The sequence below is a fragment of the Podarcis liolepis genome (genome assembly GCF_965112155.1).
Source record: "Podarcis liolepis genome assembly, chromosome: 15".
Classification (NCBI taxonomy): domain Eukaryota; kingdom Metazoa; phylum Chordata; class Lepidosauria; order Squamata; family Lacertidae; genus Podarcis; species Podarcis liolepis.
In genome coordinates, this window is record NC_139566.1 from 46,095,094 (window position 1) to 46,114,892 (window position 19,799).

General features: G+C 51.3%; 1 protein-coding gene across 3 annotated transcripts; it reads left to right on the forward strand.

Annotated features, from left to right (window-relative positions):
• The first annotated feature begins 89 nt into the window (after positions 1–89).
• HPS4 (HPS4 biogenesis of lysosomal organelles complex 3 subunit 2) lies at positions 90–19,501 on the forward strand. Of its 3 annotated transcripts, none has more exons than XM_083476728.1 (14): positions 90–623; positions 800–1,295; positions 2,328–2,418; positions 2,716–2,859; positions 3,419–3,526; positions 4,124–4,240; positions 4,339–4,433; positions 4,891–4,963; positions 5,998–6,034; positions 13,337–13,433; positions 14,464–14,641; positions 15,549–15,681; positions 16,421–16,529; positions 18,260–19,501. In XM_083476728.1, exons 2-14 carry the CDS (start codon positions 1,255–1,257, stop codon positions 18,429–18,431), a joined length of 1,395 nt encoding a protein of 464 aa, XP_083332854.1. In that variant the 5' UTR covers positions 90–623; positions 800–1,254; the 3' UTR covers positions 18,432–19,501. The 3 variants fall into 3 exon arrangements, with proteins under 3 accessions (XP_083332854.1, XP_083332855.1, XP_083332856.1); XM_083476729.1 differs by having other exon boundaries at positions 115–623; positions 14,464–14,542; XM_083476730.1 differs by lacking the exon at positions 3,419–3,526 and having other exon boundaries at positions 115–623.
• Positions 19,502–19,799: the final 298 nt, after the last annotated feature.

Below are 19,799 nucleotides of genomic sequence, written 5' to 3' on the forward strand. Positions count from 1 at the left end.
GCCCGTTCATTCCCTTTCTCCTCCGATCCGGTTCGATCGCAAACCGGATGTGTTTATTGCGCATTTCGCCCTAGGCCTCGGTCCGCCCCTTCTCTGCGCGTCACGTGAAGGTCGGGCCGGTCATGTGACCGTTGAGCGCGTGGCGGTGGAACCCGGAAGAGGCCGGGGCCGCTTGGCGGCTTCTCTCTGTCTCTCAGGTTCGGGAAGTGGGCAGGCCTGGCCTCTGAGCATGGACAGAGCGCCTCTTTCCCCGCGGGGTGGGGGGGCTTCTGCGTTCTGCCGCCTCACACGCCGCCCTCTCCTCGCCGGACCTTAGCCCCAGGGGTCGGCCCGGAGAGGGAGCCCGAGAGCAGAGGGGCCTCGCTCTCTCCCCCACGGCCTGGGGAGCCTCGTTCCTGTCCTTTTCCCCACCTCGGGTCAGGCTGCAGAGGCGCCTCGCCGAGAGAGCCCGAGCCCCGGTGGAGAGTTGGGCTCTCTGGGCTCACCAGTGGAATTGGGGCGCGGCCACTACACGCAAGCAGTTTCTTAGATGGGTTTCTTCTCGTTTCCTTTTCAAAATCTTGCCCTTCCTTCAAGACACAGTGCCGTGTTCAAGGGGCAGGACCTCACAACAAACCTGCGAGGTAGGCTATCCTCGTCGGATCTTTAGCCACCCTTGCCTAAGTCCTACTCTGACCCCTTTCAGCACTGCACCATCCTGGCTCTCTTGTTAAAATTGGATGCTGGGCACTTATCAGCTGCTGTGGGTCACATGACTTGGGCAGCAGACTTCATACGTTAATCCAGTTCTTAATTTTAGAGTGAAGGAAGCCACGCCTGGAGCAGGAATCACAAGACATTCCACACAGAGAGAGAGAGAGAGATTCAAAGAATCTTGGTTTGGAAGCTTCAGCTAAAACGTTCTTCAGTCCCCAAACTGGCATCCAAATGGCTGCTGAGATGCTAAATAAGGTCTCTGTTGTTTCTCTTGTCCTGTCTGACTGAGCATCCATATTTGGTGAATGTGCTTGACATGAAAATGAGGCTGAGGGGGACCTGTTGGCATCAGCATCTGTAAGAAAGCCCCCTCCCCCCAGCCACCCATTGCGGGGATTTGGCCATCCCTATTCAGAACCCACTCAGGACCTAAGTATGTGATGGGTTCTTGGAGCAATCAACCACTGTCTGGAATATGAATCTAGTCCTCTTCTACCTTTTTCTGATGAGAAGCTCTTTGTGAAGATAATGAGATGTGGTGAAGAGAATCTGAGTTAAATGGCGGACTGTGTGCAGTCTGATCCAACCTCCAGGGCCTGGTAAGTACCATTACAGCATCCTAGGGGCTGCTTCCTACAATCTTTCTCTTTAAAAAACAAACAAACAAACAATTGAAACTCCCACGTTGAGCAAATGAGAGTGAGAGTTTCAAGAAGGATACAATTCCTGTGTTTCTTTACACAGTGCATCCTTAAACTGTGGAGTGTGCTACCACAAGATGTGATGGCCTCCAATATCAAATTCATGGAGGAGAAGGCTATTTGCAGCTACTTGCTGCAGTGATTCTTTGTTATCTCTGACAGCAGAGGGAACATACCCCTGAATACATGTCGGCAGGGAATGGCAGCAGGAGATGACTCTACTGCTCTCCTGTCCTTGTGGGTTTCCCAGGGGCATTTGGCCAGCCACTGTAAGAAACAGGATGCTGGACTGCATGGCTCTTGGGTTATGTTCTTCTTATTTAAATAAGGGTGGGCTGGTTGGTTTCATTTGCTTCGTGCTGGGGCAGTGCCCTTCCTTAGTTTCTGTGGCAGCTTCTTTTAGCCTTCTTCAGCCCCTGTGTGTTCCTTTGAGATGCAAGGAGCAGGGAAGTGAAGAGTCTCTTGACACACTTGAAACCTTTCTCTTAAGAAGCGTCAAGGTCACCTGGAAAGTCAGTAGCTGTACTTTGAATCTCTTCCCTTCTAAACATGCCTTCAAGAATTACGGAGTACAGTGGGTTACATATGCTTCTGGTTATGCTTCAGGTTACAGACTCCGCTAACCCAGAAATAGTGCTTCAGGTTAAGAACTTTGCTTCAGGATGAGAACAGAAATTGTGCTCCGGCAGCACGGCGGCAGCAGGAGGCCCCATTAGCTAAAGTGGTGCTTCAGGTTAAGAACAGTTTCAGGTTAAGAACGGACATCCAGAACAAATTAAGTACTTAACCCAAGGTACCACTGTATAGCTTCCCCACATCACCATATACGGATCCCCCTTGCCTGGGGAAAACCTAGGTTGCCCTCTGGAGAATATTGACTGCTTCCATGAGGTGATGCATCCTGAACGCCATGGCACTGATGTTTTCCAGGTGGAACTGCTTTTTCCTCTATGACTGCTCAAAGGTGAAGGAAGAAGGAGATCCTACGCAGGCTGGGATCTGCTATTTCAACCCCCGTCAGGTAGGGCTAGCTTATTTCCCCACAAAATCTGCATGTGGATAATTTTATTTGTTCTCAGTTGGCCCCGTAGCCCTCTCCTCCATCCCTCTGTGCTGGCAAACATTGTACTATTTGCTCCTTGGGGTAGGGACCTAGTAATATTGGGGGTAGAGCTCTGTTCTGATGCAATCTTTTGTCACTCTGTGGTGGTTTTGGCTGTTCATGCTCCAAGCTCGGCAGATCTCCATAGCCTGGGATGTGACAAGGCTAATCCATAGCATAACCATTTTGTGGCTCTTCATTCCCCACATCTCTCAGACTCCTCTGGACCATCAAGAGCTTCTGTGTGGGCAGATAGCTGGCGTGGTTCGCTGCATGGAGGAGATTTCGGGCTCTCCACCTGGCCTCATACGGTTGAGGAAGCTCAAGCTCTCTGTGAAAGTGGATGGAAGCTACATCTGGGTGAGTCAGTGCAAGGCGACACAGGTTGTTGTTGCTCTTCTGGGCGTGGGAATAAAGCCCGAGGAAGGAATAAAGCTGGCGTTGGTGAAATCTTCAAAGATGGGTGTGGGTGTGCAGGCAGGCTGCATGATGACAACCGTTTATATGGGAAGAAGCTGCTAGCCATGCTAGCTGAATGGAACAGAGGCAGCTTACCTTGGAGTGCCAGTTGCCAGGAGCAGACATGGGAGAGGGCACTGGCCTGCCATCCCTGCTTCTGGGCTTCTTGGAGCTTCTGGGATGTAAGCAACATGTTCATCCAGGTGATTCTCCAGCTCTGTTCTTGTGCTCCTCTATATAACATTGGGAGAACTTTGCTCTGATAGCTGAATGGAAGGCCCATGTTCAGAGGCAGCCTTCCTCCTGAGGGCCACCGATTGCCCTCCCACCTTGCTTGTGGGCTTCTCAGAGGGATGTTCTTGGCTGTCATGGGGGATCTGAGTGCCCTGATTAGATAGGCCTGGCTTGGCTTGGTTCCATGTGACTCACCAAGAGTCTCCCTCCCTCCTCTCTGCTGCAGGTGCTGGGCTGCACTACTGACCTCCCTGACAACAGCTGCAGGCGGTTCCTGGAGCAGCTGATGGGACTCTTCTGCTTCTACAATGGGCCTGTTCGCCAGGCTTACATGGTGATTGCTGGTCCAAGGGGGCGGCTGGGCCTTGCTGAGCAGATGCTGCCTTGACTCCCAGCCATTTCCTCCTGTTTCCTGTTGTGTTCTGACCCTCACATCAGCCTTGAGCCACACCTCTTAGTCTTGCCTTGGCTGACCTTCAGGCTGGCCTGCTCTCTGCAGCCTCCTTGCCCTGCAGAGGGGCTTCTGCAGCCTGCTGCACCCTTCCCTCACAGGTGGGCTTCTCTAAGCAAAGGCTTTTGTGTGACTTGAAAGTTATGTGGGTCTCTCAAGGCAATCCAGACCCACCTCTCCTTCCTACCCCCCAAATCCAAGATGCTCAGAGGCTGGCCGTGGGGGGAAAGCCCTTTGCAAGGGCCTGGGCACATTTCCACCTTGACTGCTCCTTTTATTTGTCCTCCAGAACGGAGTCCTGATGTGCAGATCTGCTTCCCGGACTGAAATCTTGAGTCCTCTGGAATCTTAGGGACCTCTTCTCTTCCTTTTTGCTGCCCTGGCTTCTGTTGGACAGTTTCCTGCAGCCCACAAGCAGCCTGTAACTCGCCCACCAGGGATAAACTCTCCGCTGACATGGCCTCTTGTGTCCTTTCCCAGGAACGTGCCCAGGAGGAGCTGGACCAGGCATGGGATCGCTACGTGGAGCACCTGCAGCAAAACACCACTGACCTACACCGGATCTTCAACTCCCTCTGGGCCTTGGACAAAACCAAAGTAACTCCCTGCAGACCTTGCTGCTTCTTTGGGGCTTCTCCCCTCCCCACAGGGTGTCAGGAAGCCCTGACAGCCTCCTTTGTGCTCTCTCTCTCCAGGTGGAGCCTTTGCTCCTGCTGAAAGCGGCTCTCATCCTGCAGACCTGCCAGCGCACCCTCCATGTCCGGGCGGGATGCATTTCTTACCAGGGGCTGTGAGTATCATGACTTGTTGTGTGGACTCTCCTGCACTCTCCCCACTGGAGAAAGGCTGGTGTAGCTCAGTGCTGGAGCACCTGCTCTGCATGTAGAAGGTCCCCAGTTCAGTCCCTATTGGCATCTCCAAGGTGGGCTGGAAAAGACAGTGCACAGCTGAATGGACTACGGACCTGACTTGCTCCAGGTTAAATGAGATTGACAGGGTGACCAAAGGACTTGCCCTGCATGCAGGGATCTGTCTTGTGGCTGGACCCTGGGAAGGATTGGGCCACACAGCCCACTCTGGGTAAATCAAGCCACGACTGTCTGAATGTTTCTGAGCAGCATTTGCAGCTCTCCCTAGGTCACCGTGCTCAGCTGAGAGCCAGGAGGGAACACAGCATCCAACCTCAGGAAACCAGTGGGACATTCGTGTTAATACTTGCCATCTCTCCTTTCCCCATCCCCGCCCAGGGTTGTCAGCACTCAGCTGCCACCAGACCTCACTGCCCGAGTTCTGCTGCAGGAGGTGGACGTAGCCTCAGAGGTGAGCTTCAGCTCAGCCAAGGGAGGGAGAAGGGTGGTTCGGTGCTGGCGCAGCACCTGAGAAAAACATGTTGCATGGGTTCCTTACTGTACAAGGGTGGAATCTGAAAGCTAATGTTAAAAGTCAGGTTTCTGGTTCTCATGATTGCTGAAGAAAGTCTAAAAAGGCTTCACTATATCTTTCTAACCTCTCATGGCCACTCCTTACCCACCACCTGCCTCAAATGTCCAGGTTTTCTCTCGAGGCAACCACAGCTCCAAACTCTTCCCGGAAGCAGAAGACACTTTCTAAGTAAAAATCTTACAAAAGGAATTGAGAATAAAACTGCCAGTGTAATGCCATCACCCCAATCTATGGTGCAGCCACATTTGAAGGACTGTGCAGTTTTGATCGCCTCCCCTCAAAAACGATATTGTGGAGTTGGAGGAGGTTCAGAAAAGGGTGGCGAAGGAACCCCCACTGAGGAAAGGTTGCCACGTTTGGGACTTTTTTGTTTAGAGAAAAGGCGAGGAAGAGGTGACCTGACAGAAGTTTATAAAATGATGCCTAGTATGGAGAAAGTGGATGAAGTCAACTCCTCTTTCTCTCATAGCACTAGAACTTGTGGACGTTCAGTGAAGCTGAATGTTGGAAGATACAGGACTGTGGAATTTGCTCCATCAGGAGGCAGGAATGGCCACCAACTGGGATGGCTTTAAAAGAGAATCAGACAAGTTCATGGAGGAGGAGGAGGAGGAGGAAAGGGCTATCAATGGCTCCCAGCCACATTGCTCAGCCTGCACAGTTGGAGGTGAATTCCATTTGCTGGAAACCACAGGAGGGTAGAGTTGCTCTTGTGCTCAGGTCCTGCTTCCTGGTTTGCGGCTTGCCACAGGCATCTGGCTAGCCACTCTGAGAACTAGATGGGCCTCCTTTGGCCTGATCCAGCAGGCTTTTCTTCTGCCCTTATCTGCAGTCCGGAATGCTTGCCGGCATCTGCCTTGGCTGTTTTATTATCAAGCTCACCCAGTGCCACTCTCTGCCTTCCCTTTCAGGGCGAGGCGGGAAATGGGGCTGTGCCGCAGACTCAGGGTAAGTGTCAGGAGGGAGGGGAGAGGCGTGCTGGGCTGGCAGAGGGGGAGACTGCCTTGGTGGGTGGCTGGGACTGCCAGGGACTGCTTGCATGAGAGACCGCACGGAGCCCTCTTGCATCTCTGGGTGCTGGGCCTTCATGCCCTTTCCTCTGCCCTGCCACCTGTTTAGGAGTGTAGAAGCTGGAGGTACAATACAGCAAGGGGGAAATGGGCCCCACCTGTGCTCAGAGGCTGAGCTCTGATGCCTACAACCCATTGCAGAACAGACTCCTGCCAAGGCTGGCCAACATCCAAAGGGTGCTCAGGTGGGGGGGGGGGGTTCGGAGAGGGCTGCATCTTTAGGCAGCAGGCATTGCGCCTCCTCCCATCTTGCAGATTCCTTGGCGCTACTCGGAGAGCTTCCCTCATCCCAGTTCTTCCCAGTCCTGGAGACCTTTGCATTCTCACCCCTCCGCTTCCATTGAGGTCTTGACACATGGCTGGCTCCTAGACCTCCATGCTGCTCACCCTACCCTCTCCCCAGAGTTTGTGGTTTTCACAAGGCCCTGCCTTGTTCACACAGTCTGGAGGCTGTTTAACGTAGGGTAGTGATTCCAAGAAAGGCATTTCAGGTGAGCTCAACTCCATTCCCTGGCAGGCTGTTTTGCATTATGCGGGTAAATGATCCTATGGAACAGCAAGGAAGCATTGCTCTCCAGCCCCTGAGAGAACAGCTTTCTACTCTTTGTGGGATCTGCTTAGAAAAGAAAGCATCTCATCTGCAGGAGCATTGTTGATTGTTCCCCCAGTTGGCAAGGCTCACTGGATCGCAACCAGAAACGGATCCTTTAGTGCCATTGGCCCAGACTCTCTGCCACTAGAATTTCAGCAGGCACCTTTGGTGCCACTTTTAAACACCTGCTGAAAACTTTTCTATTCTGGTAAGCTTATGCCAGCAATTAACACATATTTCCACAACGGCTACTTGATGTCCATTTTTAACTTTTTGTATGCTTTTACAGTGTTATTTTATGAAATAGTCTATAAATATGTATATAAATAAATATTAATAAAGTGACTCAACAAGATAAAATACCATGCATAAAACAATTAAATTCAGAAAATTTAAAACAATAAATGCGAAAATGCATTAAATGTGCACCCAGTAACATATTAATTGGGTTACCATTTACCCAGCTCTGCTAAAAGATGAGCAGTGCCTCACGGGGCGACTGAATTACTGAAGGCCTGAGTAAAAAAAATGGTCTCATCTTAGCTTGGCACCTAAAGCCTGATGGTGATGATGGCGCCAAGCAGGTTTCCCTGGGAAGAGCATTTCATAAATGGGGCCACCACTGAAAAGGCCCTGGTCACCCTTCACTTGCCTGGTGAGGCTTCTCTGATGAAGAGGAGTGCAGGGTCTGGGCTGGTTCATATTGGAGACAGACAAAATGATCACTTTGTAGAACAGAATAACTTTTATTGCAGTAATCTTTGGACCATAGCAGCACAAAGGAAGGTGACAAAATTTAAGCCAGAAAACAAAATTTAAATAAACTTATATTGAAAAAGAAAGAAAATAGTGCTGCTGTGCAATGCCAGGTCAATGATTCATAAGACCGCTGCCATCCATGACATGATCATGGATGGAGGACTTGACCTGGCATGTGTGACAGAGACTTGGTTGGATGAAGCAGATGGGCCTGTCCTTGCCGCTGCTTGTCCACCAGGTTTCTCTTACGCACAGCAACCCAGGTCATGTGGGCGGGGAGGGGGGGTTGCAGTGATTTTTAGGAAGTCATTAGTTTGCACCAGGCGTCCTATTGGGAAGACCCAGTTTTCTGAGTGCATGTTCTGGAAGTTGGGCAATAGGGGGCAGTACAGGATTCCTTTTGGTGTACCGACCTCCCAGCTGCACCAAGGATTCCCTGCCCGAGCTGCTTCAGGTCGTGGCGGATGTTCTCCTGGAGACACCTAGTTTGGTCGTCCTAGGGGATTTTAACATCCATGCCGACACGACCTTACAAGGGGCCGCTCGGGACTTCGTGGAAAGCATGGCCTCCATGGGGCTGTCCCTGAATAAGTTTGGCCCAACCCACAGCCGCGGACATGCCTTGGACCTGGTGTTTACCTCTATGGATGTTGGTGATCTGACACTAAGTAAAAGCGAAACGAAAGAAGTGCCATGGTCAGATCACTTCCTGGTGCAACTGGACTTCTCTGCGACCCATCCCCTCTGCAGGGAGGTGGGACCAATTCGGATGGTCCGCCCCCGCCACTTAATGGATCCAAATGGTTTCCAGAGAGTGGTAGGGGATGCTTTATCCCATGTTGATGGCCTTTCAGCTGATTCCCTGGTGGCCCGCTGGAATGTGGAGTTAACTAGGGCTATTGACTGTTTGGCTCCGAAGCGCCCTCTCTGATTGCATGGAGCCCGGACAGCCCCATGGTTTTCCACGGATCTGAGGGCAATGAAACAATCGTTGAGACGGCTAGAGCGCCGGTGGCGGATAACTCATTCAGAATCTGACCGGACACAGGTTAGAGCTCAACGTCGAGCCTACCAAGTGGCGATAGCGACGGCGAAGAAGAATTTCTTCACCGCCTCTATTGCATCTGCAGAAAACAGCAGCAGGAGACTTTTTCAGGTGGTTCACAATTTAGCGGAACCACCTGCAACATCGGGGCCCAGTACGGGCCACATGTTCTCCTGCAATGATTTTGCAAAGTTTTTTGCAGATAAAATCGCTCAGATTCGGGAGGAAGTAGACTCCACCGTGGGAGCAGGACCGGGGCGGGAGAGTGCTAGAGTTCTGTCTAGTCAAGTTGGGTGGGATCAATTCCAGTCTGTTACCTCCGAGGATGTGGACAGGCTGCTTGGACGAGTGAAACCAACCACCTGTCTCCTGGATCCTTGCCCATCCTGGCTTATAAAAGCTAGCCGGGAAGGGCTGGGCGATGGGCTTTGTGGGGTGGTGAATGCTTCCCTCCGTGAGGGAGCCTTCCCAGACCCGCTGAAAGAGGCGGTTATCAAACCGCTTCTTAAAAAAACATCTTTAGCTGCGGCCACGATGGCCAACTATCGCCCAGTCTCAAATCTTCCATTCCTGGGCAAGGTGATTGAGTGAGCGGTTGCCGAACAACTCCAGGCACGCCTGGAAGAAGCGGACCATTTGGATCCCTTCCAGTCGGGATTCAGGCCTCATCATGGGACTGAAACTGCCTTGGTCGCACTGGTTGATGATCTCCGGCGGGCTAGGGACAAAGGTGAGAGCTGTTTCCTAGTTCTGCTGGATCTCTCAGCGGCCTTTGACACCATCGACCATAACATCCTTCTGGACCGTCTAGAGGGGCTGGGAGCTGGGGGCACTGTCATACAGTGGTTCCGCTCCTTCCTCCTGGGCCGTGTTCAGAAAGTGGTGGGGGGGGGATGAGTGTTCAGACCCCTGGGCTCTCACTTGTGGGGTGCCTCAGGGTTCTGTCCTCTCCCCCATGCTTTTCAACATTTACATGCAGCCGCTGGGAGAGATCATCAGGAGGTTTGGGCTGGGTGTTCATCAGTATGCGGATGATACCCAGCTCTACCTCTCTTTTAAATCAGAACCAGTGAAGGCGGTGAAGGTCCTGCGTGAGTGTCTGGAGGCGGTTGGAAGATGGATGGCGGCTAACAGATTGAGGTTGAATCCTGACAAGACAGAAGTACTGTTTTTGGGGGACAGGAGGCGGGCAGGTGTGGAGGATTCCCTGGTCCTGAATGGGGTAACTGTGCCCCTGAAGGACCAGGTGCGCAGCCTGGGAGTCATTTTGGACTCACAGCTGTCCATGGAGGCACAGGTCAAATCTGTGTCCAGGGCAGCTGTTTACCAGCTCCATCTGGTACGTAGGCTGAGACCCTATCTGCCTGCGGACTGTCTCGCCAGAGTGGTGCATGCTCTGGTTATCTCCCGCTTGGACTACTGCAATGCGCTCTACGTGGGGCTACCTTTGAAGGTGACTCGGAAACTACAACTAATCCAGAATGCGGCAGCTAGACTGGTGACTGGGGGCGGCCGCCGGGACCATATAACACTGGTCTTGAAAGACCTACATTGGCTCCCAGTACGTTTCCGAGCACAATTCAAAGTGTTGGTGCTGACCTTTAAAGCCCTAAATGGCCTCGGTCCAGTATACCTGAAGGAGCGTCTCCACCCCCATCGTTCTGCCCAGACACTGAGGTCCAGCGTCGAGGGCCTTCTGGCGGTTCTCTCGCTGCGAGAAGCCAAGTTACAGGGAACCAGGCAGAGGGCCTTCTCGGTAGTGGCGCCCGCCCTGTGGCATGCCCTTCCAGCAGATGTCAAAGCGATAAACAACTACCTGACATTCAGAAGACATCTTAAGGCAGCCCTGTTCAGGGAAGTTTTTAACGTGTGATATTTTACTGTATTTTCGGTTTTTATGGAAGCCGCCCAGAGTGGCTGGGGAGGCCCAGCCAGATGGGCGGGGTATAAATAATAAATTATTATTATTGTTATTATTATTACTTAAAATTAGTAATTAGTAAAATTGGTGATTAGGAATAATAATTTTGAAACAGATTCATAGTAAAGCATAAAATGTATTAAAAACATTTGTCTCATAATACACTTTACTCTAATAATAATAATAATAATAATAATAATAATAATAATAATAATAATAATAATATCTTTATTGTCATTGCCCCCTCTCGGGGACAACGAAATTACTTGGCTGCTCCATCCACCCAGGTAGGGCACTCCACACAAAATCAAAACAACTATAAAAACACTAATTAAAACAATACAGTATAAAACTGTATGCGTCTCTCATGTTTTCCGTTCTCCAGGGCAGTTTGCGGCAGTGGCGGCTACATGCTTTCCTGCTATGCATAGCAGCCTTTCCTGCCAAGGAGACAACAGTGGCCTGAGCAGGAGACCCAGCTTCCTTTTAGCACCCCAAATTTCATTTTCTTTAAAAGAGGATCAAAATAACAGCCCCTAATATTGTCGTATAACCTGCATTCAAGGATATAATTCCCTAGAACTGCTTTCCCATAAACCTTTTGACTCGCCTTACCATAGAATCTGCCTGATTTCATCATTGAATCCATTTTTTCAGTATGTAATTGTGTGCAAGCCCTTCGATGCTCCAACGTCATGGTTATCAGAAGGTACCCTTTGTTTTTGTTTTTTTAAATGATATTTATTGAAAAAATATATTTTTTTAAATTACAAAGAAAAAAGACAAAAACAGAAAAAGAAAAAATAAAACCATCATTTTCAAATTCTCCACTTTCATTACCTTCTTTCCATGACCACCTCCTCCTCCTCCCATCTCTTGTATCTTGATTAATAATTGTCACAGCTAATCCTTTCCATAATTCATAATATTCTGTCATTACATTACCTTACTCTATTTTCATCTTATCTTATAAAAAACCTTAAAACTTAAGACTTAAATCTTATTTTTACCAGCTTCTCATAACCATTACCTTTTTACCTAATTCTTTAAACATTTTTACGAGAGCCAAGTAATTTCATTTCAACATTTTTCCAACGTTCATAAAACATTTCTAATGATAAAAAAGAGAATAAAAACAATCCAATCTTCTTCCAGCATCCCCTCCCCCCGGTCCCGGGATTGTCAGTCCTTTTTATCCCATTCATCTGGCACATTAACCTGGTGATCTTATATCCGAGGCCTTCAAATCTCTTCCATGTCCCTTCCGCAGCTCTTCTTCATATTTTCCTTTCACTCGTGGGAACTCCAGCTTGGTAGGGTTTTTGACCCTTTTCAACAAATCAGCCCCTTTCCCATAGTCCAGACTAGACTCCATGTGGTATTTTAAGACATGTTTCAAATTCCCTCCAAAATTGGAAGTCCCAACAGCTCCAAACCTCTGACGGCCCATTGCCAGACTCGGAAAGTCCAAACATCCCTGCATAGGGGGGTCAGTCCAACCCCCCATTTCCAAATCAATCCAAACTTTGTCTTTCCAAATCTGGTTTTTTCCAAGTTCATTTGTCAAATCCAAAAGCTCATTTTCCTGCTGGGCCAAAAGTCCCTCCATCTCTGGCGCCCAAGATTCTGCAACATCCTCTTCTATCATCTGCTCTGTCAGGACACACTCCTGTTTAAGTTCCTGGGTGGGCTCCATATAATTTCCCACTACCTGTTCAAATGTTCTGGCCGCATTAGTCATCAAATCCGTCTTCTGACTTAACTGATCCAATAGGGCATTTATTTTATAGAAAGCACCCAACAGTGCTTCTGAAAACATTGTCCTGCAAGGTCACAAGTCCTTTCCCACGGTTGTAATCTGGCAGCTGCAAGCTCCCTAGAATTGGTTACAGTTTCACAGTCCCCCTCTAGGGGGAAACTTCTGGTTGTTCTTTCTGTTAAGAACAATAGCAGCAAAGTTTCTTTTTTTAAAGATATTTTGTCAATATTTGTTCCTTTAAAATGCGAAAGGAAACAGTGGAATCACAATGTTACTCTTCTTTTAACTATCTGTCAAAAACATTTGTCTCTGGTCAATGAGCTTCAAAACGTCAATTCTGACACCCCGCTCCAGGGTCTGGACGGTGGAAAGTTACTTTATTTTAAACTCACTTCTGCAGGTTTAAACAGTCCAAAAAAGATCCCCCTTCTTCTCCTGCTACCGAAGGGGGGTTCAATGCTTTTAGATGGTGAAAACCAATCCTTTAAAAGTAATTTTCTAAGCTCTAGTTTACGTTGTCTTTGCTTTCTTCTGACTACAAGGAAACGGAAGGCTGACTTCCTGTTTAGACCTTCCCGTTTCAGTACCAAATTAAGGTAAATTTTAAAGTCCAATTCCTTTCTAATCGCCAGTTCTTATTTGAAGTCCAATTGTTCAATGTTTGAGTACTCACGGGTGATTACTTTAGATGCCAAATTTTCCCAGGAAAAAGGCAGCGCTCTCCGGCAACGGCTGTGTGGCTTCGCTCCACGGAAATAGCAGTTGACTCACAGCACCGCGCCACTTCCCCCTCTTCGCTTCGGAGCCCGTTTGTAGGTTCCTTTGCGGGTTGGGGGGGCGCTAAGGGTGCCCGCCGAGTCCCACGGTCACAGGCTTCATCCGCCTGTGATTTCTGAAAGGGTCCCCGCTTCGCTGCAGCGGAAAAGACCCGTTTCGCGCGGAGCTGGTCCCTCCGGTTCAGAGGGAATCCGCCATTGCCAATGGTGCCACCCCGGAAGTTCCCAGAAGGTACCCTTTGCACTGGGGCTGCGCTTTATAGGTCCAAACAGTCTACCCAAGACTCATTCTTCCTTTCCCTAAGAAGCGCTCTGACCCCTTTTGCAGAGCCCCCTTTACCTCCAGGGGTCCGGATCACCCCCGTTTACCTTTTGGATGATGAAGCAGCTGCCCTCCGGGACTTCCCTGTGGAGTGGATGATCAGGTAAGACAGGAGCAGCAGCCCCGCCAAGGACCTCTCGCCAGCCCTGGCTTTGGTTCCTCCTTTCAGACTCTGCATATGTTCCTCCTTTGCACCCTGGATCTGCTATGTGTGATCTGTCAGACAGGGAAGCCGACAGGGAAGCATTTGTGTTTAACACACTTCCATCTTTTTTTGCAAAAAACCCCAACAGTATCCATCACTGGGGCTGTGAGTAAAGGCAGGGTATTTTTTGCAAGTTAAGTTTTCCTTGCTAAACTAGGGCTGCCCTGCAGGTCCTAACTTATTTACAGTGGTACCTCGCAAGATGAATGCCTCGCAAGACAAAAAACTCGCTAGACGAAAGGGTTTTTTGTTTTTTGAGCTGCTTCGCAAGACGAATTTCCCTATGGGCTTGCTTTGCAAGACGAAAATGTCTTGCAAGTTTGTTTCCTTTTTCTTAACACCGTTAATACAGTTGCGACTTGACTTCGAGGAGCAACTCATAGAACGCGGTGTGGTAGCCTTTTTGAGGTTTTTTAAGACTTTGGTGATTTTTGAAGCTTTTCCAAAACTTTCCCGACACCGTGCTTCGCAAGACGAAAAAAATCGCAAGACAAAACTCGCGGAACGAATTAATTTCGTCTTGCGAGGCACCACTGTATTTAAGAAAATGTTTATACTGCTTGATTGTAAGTAAACCTCTAAATAGCAGAAAGCAAACACACCCATCCTCAGCTCCCTTGGAGGGCTTCCCTATTGAAAAGAGATTCAGAGGGGAAGACCCTGTCTCTCTGATGAAGCCCTGAGTGGGGCTGTTCCACATCCATTCCTTTACAAAAGGAGCACGTAGGTGACTCTGGAATCACTCTGGAGTCCTTGGATCTGGCGAAGGAGCAGAGGGAGTAGAAGGGGGCTTTCCCTGTCCATAAGTGTGAAGAAGGGCTTCCTTTGGTCTGTCCCCAAATCTTCTGCAAGCCACTTTTACTGGGGGATCCTTAGTTGGAGAATTACAGGAGAGAGAGAGAAGTCTCCCTCTTTCTCTTTCTCTCAGGTCCCAGGGAGGCCCAGGCAGCTGCAAAGATGGCCCGATTTCTGCTGGAGCAACTGGTGGGTCAGGTGGCACCACTTCGGTAAGGATGGTCTTGTATGTCCACCAAGTTCGAGGCTTGGTGCTCTCCCTCCTGGCTGAAGAGCACTTTGCACACACCAAAACCTCTGTTGAGGATGTGGTAAGAGACTCCTTTGTTCATCTTACTGCCAAAGGACCCCCGTCCCCCGCTTGAGCCTTGGTTGCCACCAAGCAAAGTGGCTCGGCCTCTGGGGAGTGGCAGCCTGCACCATGGCCTTCCTGCCAGCAGGGGTCCCTTGTCTCTTGCAGGATCCCTGGGGAGGAAGAGGTGGAGAAGCCAAGGGATTGCAAGTCCCATTTTCCATGGTTCTCTGGCAGGGCTGATGAGAGGAGCCTGCACCAAACTAGTGTGGAGCTGGAGAGGGAGGAAACGGGGACCTGCCTTGCACCTAGTCAGACCACTGGACCATCTAGCTCAGTATCAACTGCTCTGTCAGCTCCTTGCCAGGATTTCAGGCCAGGACATTCCCAGCCGTGCCCCAGAGGTGCTGCCAGGGATTGATCCTGGGAGCTTTTGCATGCCAGGGGGATGTTCTGAGCTGCAGTCCTTAGCCAGAGTAGGAGCCTCCCTTCCTCCTGAAATGGCTTTCTTATCACTGTGCTCAAATGGAAAGAGCGTGGTCAGAAGAGGTGCTTTCACTACCCCTGCGATGCTCTAGAGCGGCCAGAAGGGATGGAGCCCAGGGACTTTCTGTCACTGAGCGGTGGCCACCAGACGCCCAAGTGCAGTCGGGTGCGCTCTGCTCTGGGATTCCCAGGTCAGCCTTCTTAGGAGGGCTCTGCAGGGTCCTGGCAGCCACAAGCTGTGCCTTGATCCCAAGGGTGTGCAGGAGGATGTTTTGGGGAGACGAGGCCAATGGGCACGTGGCTGGGGAACCGTGTGGCCCTGCTGCGGCTCAGCAAGCGCTGTCCTGTGTGAGCTGGCCCTGGCCTGGTGTGGGACTGTTGTGCGCAGGGCAGGTGCCTTCTCCAGGCATAGTGAGCTAATTTTCTCCCTTGGCCTGCAGTATCACAGCAGCCTGGCCTCCCTGAACGGCCTGGAGGTCCACCTGAAGGAGACCCTCCCAAAGGACAGCCTCTCTGCAGCCAAGGTCACCTACGGCTTTGCGCACTATGACGCCGTGCAGAAGGTTCTGGCCAGTAAGTGCTGAGGGGGCAGGGGGGCCTCAGAGAGAGCCTGCTCTGTGGGAGTCAGCGGCCAGGAGCCGTCGAGCTGCTCTTAGGGACTCTTAGGTCCTTGGCTTCCAGCTATCGTGGCAGTATGAAAGGGACAGAGGCAGCAGACCTCTGAATGCTGGAAGCTGTTATTCAGCCCATTTCTGGTCTACATTGCATCGTGGTCCACCTAGCCCTATGCGGCCTAGGACCCACGTACCTACGAGACCACCTCTCCTAGTATGCCCCGTGGAGGACCTTAAGGTCCACAAATGACAACATTTTGGAGGTCCAAAAATGGTCTCAACTAGGGCCCAGGGCCTTTTCAGTACTGGCCCTGACTTGGTGGAACGCTCTGTCACAAGAGACTAGGGCCCTGCGGGACTTGACATCTTTCCTCAGGGCCTGCAAGACAGAGCTGTTCCGCTTGGCCTTTGGTTTGGACTCAAGTCTGACCCTTATGTTTCCCTCCCCTTATGGTTTTTATCTATGGGCTACTTTCAAAACGCGGCTGCATTTTAAATTGCATTTTAACCTGTATTTTAAATTGATTCCCAATTATGTTTTTACTGTAATTTTACTGGTGTTAGCCACCCTGAGCCCGGCTCTGGTCGGGGAGGGCGGGGTATAAATAAAAATTATTATTATTATTGCCGAGGGTTGGATTTCCAGCTCTGCCGTCCTGAGATTCTAACCCCTGGCTCCTCCTTCCTTCATGTTGCAGCCAACTTTCTGCCTGCTAATAGCCCCGCAGACCGTTCCTTCCTGAGGGCAGCCAGCCTGATCCATGCCAATTTCCACCAGCTTCCCACGGCTTCAGAAATAATGGTCAGGTAAGGTGGGGAGGCCCCTGTGCTCCCTTTGAAAAAGCTCCCACCTGGCTTTTCCTCCTGCCTGCGAGCCTCATAAGCACGCAGGGCAGGAATAAGCCCGGGGTGCAGGTGGGCATGCAGAGGGAGCTGCCAGTTGTCTCTGGAGCCAGAATGGGATCTGGGCCTCAGAGTAAGGAGCAGTCCTTGGAAGGTTTAGAAGCAGCGTCTTTCTCTGGCGGCTGCTCAGGGGCTGTGAGAGCCGCTGGTTGGCTGAGCGCCAGCAGGGCTTATAATTGGCCAGGGAGGAAGGAGGTTTTGCTGTTGGGCCCTGATCACTCAGGCGGAAGCAAGCCGTGACGCTGGCAAGCAGATGGTGGCGTTCCAGCAGACAGAGCGAGGTAGCTTCCCTCCTGGCTCGAGGGGCCAAGGCTGCATTGGCTGCTTATTTCCATTCCTCATCACCTGCTGCTCTGCACATGTGCTCACCCCCCCTTTCCTCTCAGCTGAAGGCATGATAACAGCACACCAAAGCCACACCCTGGTCTAACTAGGACAAATACATTTATGCTGAAAGCTGCAAGCTTTGAAAGATTAGCCATGCCCATTAACCAGCCCAATCCCTGCTTGTTCGTCACTTGCGTTGACCAAGCAAGTTGCTCGCTTTTTTCAGTTCTCCTTGAGGCTCCAGTTCATTATGTTTGTGCATTTTCAGCAAAAAGTGGGGTTTTCATTTGCTTGTTGAAGAGGACCCCCCTGCCCCTCCTCCTCTTGCATTCAGCACAGCTGTTAATGTGCCCAAGCCATGGCCAGGCTTGCCTCTGCCACTCCCGACACCCTGCGCTGGCTTTCAAGAAGGCCAGCTGAGGCTCTCTTGGAAATCGCCAGAGAAATTCATGAGACTTAGAGGTCTCATGACCTCTAAGTGCCTTCCGGCTGTTGTGGGGCTCCCCCTGACCATTGGCCATGCTGGCATCCCCTGCAGAGCACCAGGTTAGGAAAGGCTGATGCCGGCTGCCTGTCCTTGGACTGAGCTTCCACCTTGCCGGGGGGAGCCCTAGAAAACCGCCATTTACTGAGCAGTCTCCATATGCAGGCGCATGTCTATCTCTGCAGAGTTACTTCACACAATCTGCATAAAAGTGCTTCTATGGGGATCCCAAGTGAAGCAGACAAGGTGTAACTTCCTTGCCTGAAAGAATGCTGACCAAAAAACAGCTGTTCTCTTTTGTGTTTCCCCTGAAAATCTGCTTATAATTGAATAGTGTCCTTTAAGTGTGTTCCAGAAAATAGAGATGACCTTGTTGGCTTCCAGTTTCCTCCTTGCCTTTTCTCTACACCATATGTGATCTCATGAACCTACATCTCCTCTCTCTTCCCACCACCTGTAAACTAAAAAGGCCCAGCATATTTGGGCTTTCCTCACAGAGAGGTTTCTCTCGTGGAGGAAAGGGCAGCCAATGGCTCCTCGCCACTGTGGCTCTGCTCTGCCTCCCACTTGGAAGGAGGAATGCTTCTGCCTCCCAGTTGCTGGGGAAGAGGGCTCTGGGCTTGAATCCTTGTTGCAAGAAAGAGGCATCTGGCTGGCTGCTGTGGGGATGCTGGGCTGGGGGGGCGGGCATTGGCCTGATCCAGCAGGCTCTTCCCTAGACTTGATCGCTGTTCGCAGCAGCAGAAGCACCGGCACGGGGTCAAGCTTGCGTCTCTCCTGCCTTCTGGTCACACCTGTGAAACATGGCTTTCGCACCCCACAGGAACGCCTCTACTGCTGTGTACGCGTGTCGGAGTGCCGTCCAGGAGACCTACTTCCAGCAGGTGGCCTCCCCTCTGCGCAACTCAGGAATGCCCAACCCTCACGACAGCGCCTTTGGCCTGGCCAGCAAGGCGAAGCAGAAGCTGCTCAAGCATGGAGTGAACCTTCTCTGAGACCCAGGAGGCTCCTCCTTGCATGGGCTGCGATCCTCCGGGACTTCTTACAGTGTTACCAGAGTCTTTGTTGTTTCGGTTCCATGAAATGGGTTGAGGGCTGTCAGGACTTCAGAGCCCCACTGTATGGCTGGAAGAAGCCCCCCCCCCTTGGCTCAGTTCCAGCTGGGAGAGCACATGGATGCCCACCCCCAGCTACCCACTCCAAGGGGCAAGATCATAGCTCCCCTGCTTCCCCGGAGACCTCCTCTGAGGGAACACGTCCCTCCCAAAAGCGCATCATTGGACACTCGTCGTCTATGGACTTTTGCCTGCCTTTGGAGAGCTAGCTTCCCTAGAAAGATCTTTTGCTCCTTGCCCTGCTCATTTTTCCTGTGGAGCTTAGTGGGGTGTAGCTTCAAAACCCTTTTTATTGGAGGGCTTTTTCTAAACCAGGTCACCGTCCCCTCTCCAAATTTGATGCCCTCCAGATGTTTCTGTCTTTGCTTTCTATTGAATGCTGTTTGATGCTTTAGATGAGCTCTGAAACCGTGGGGGGAGGCCTGGAGCTTCTCCCCCGGCAACTGACCAGACATTTTTGTTGCTCTGCAGCTAAGCCTCCTGCCATGTGCACCCCCCCCCCACCTGCTGGATGCTCAGTGGCTGCCTTTCAGCCTCCTCCCTGGGGCCTGCCTGGCTCTTGCGCACGGGCACATCGACTCCTCCGCCAAAGATGGCCTGCTGCCAATGGCAGCGCACACTCCCCTCGTGATGCTGGCCCACCCTCGTCACGGCTGACAGGGCTTGAGGAGACAGGGACATGGTGCTGATGGGGACCGGCGGGCCCATGCATTCCTCTCCCCCTGCCTTCTGAGGTGGTGGCACCTTTGTACTCCTTCAGGGCAAGTGGGAACAGGTGCACAGCTCTCAGCCAGTTCCGCTTTGCATCAAGTGCCTGGATCGTGTCGCAGATGTTTGCGAAGGAAAAGCAACTGGCTGCCTTCCTTGAGGGGGCGTGTTGAGAAGGTCGGAGCTCCTACCCTCTGCTCTGTAAGTCCCCCAGCACAGCAATAAAGTTGCCGCCCAGAAAAGCCCCTCTTGTTCCTGCCCCACTGGCACCCCAGCCCCCCTCGCCTGCCAGAAGGCGAGTCGCGAGAGCGCAGGCCCTGGGAAGGCAGCAGGGCTGTGGGTGGCTTGGTCTTGCGCCAGGAAGGGGTGTTTGCAAGAGCAACAAAGGCAGGGAACCAAAACAGCTTCTGCGCTGCTGCCTGCAGAGAGGGGCCACTTGCTGCCATCTGTGAGCTCCGTATGCTGGCAGCGGGTGGGGAAGGCTGCCCACACACACCGAGAGAGAGAGACTGGAAGGAGCACTTTGCAGAGGGAGCTTTG

Bases quoted from the DNA above. Each gene is read 5' to 3' on its own strand.
- HPS4 (XM_083476728.1), top strand. From the start codon at position 1,255: ATGGCGGACTGTGTGCAGTCTGATCCAACCTCCAGGGCCTG. The intron at 3,527-4,123 runs GTGATTGCTGGT...GTCCTTTCCCAG, and splicing joins CTGTTCGCCAGGCTTACATG to GAACGTGCCCAGGAGGAGCT. The intron at 14,642-15,548 runs GTAAGAGACTCC...CTTGGCCTGCAG, and splicing joins AAACCTCTGTTGAGGATGTG to TATCACAGCAGCCTGGCCTC.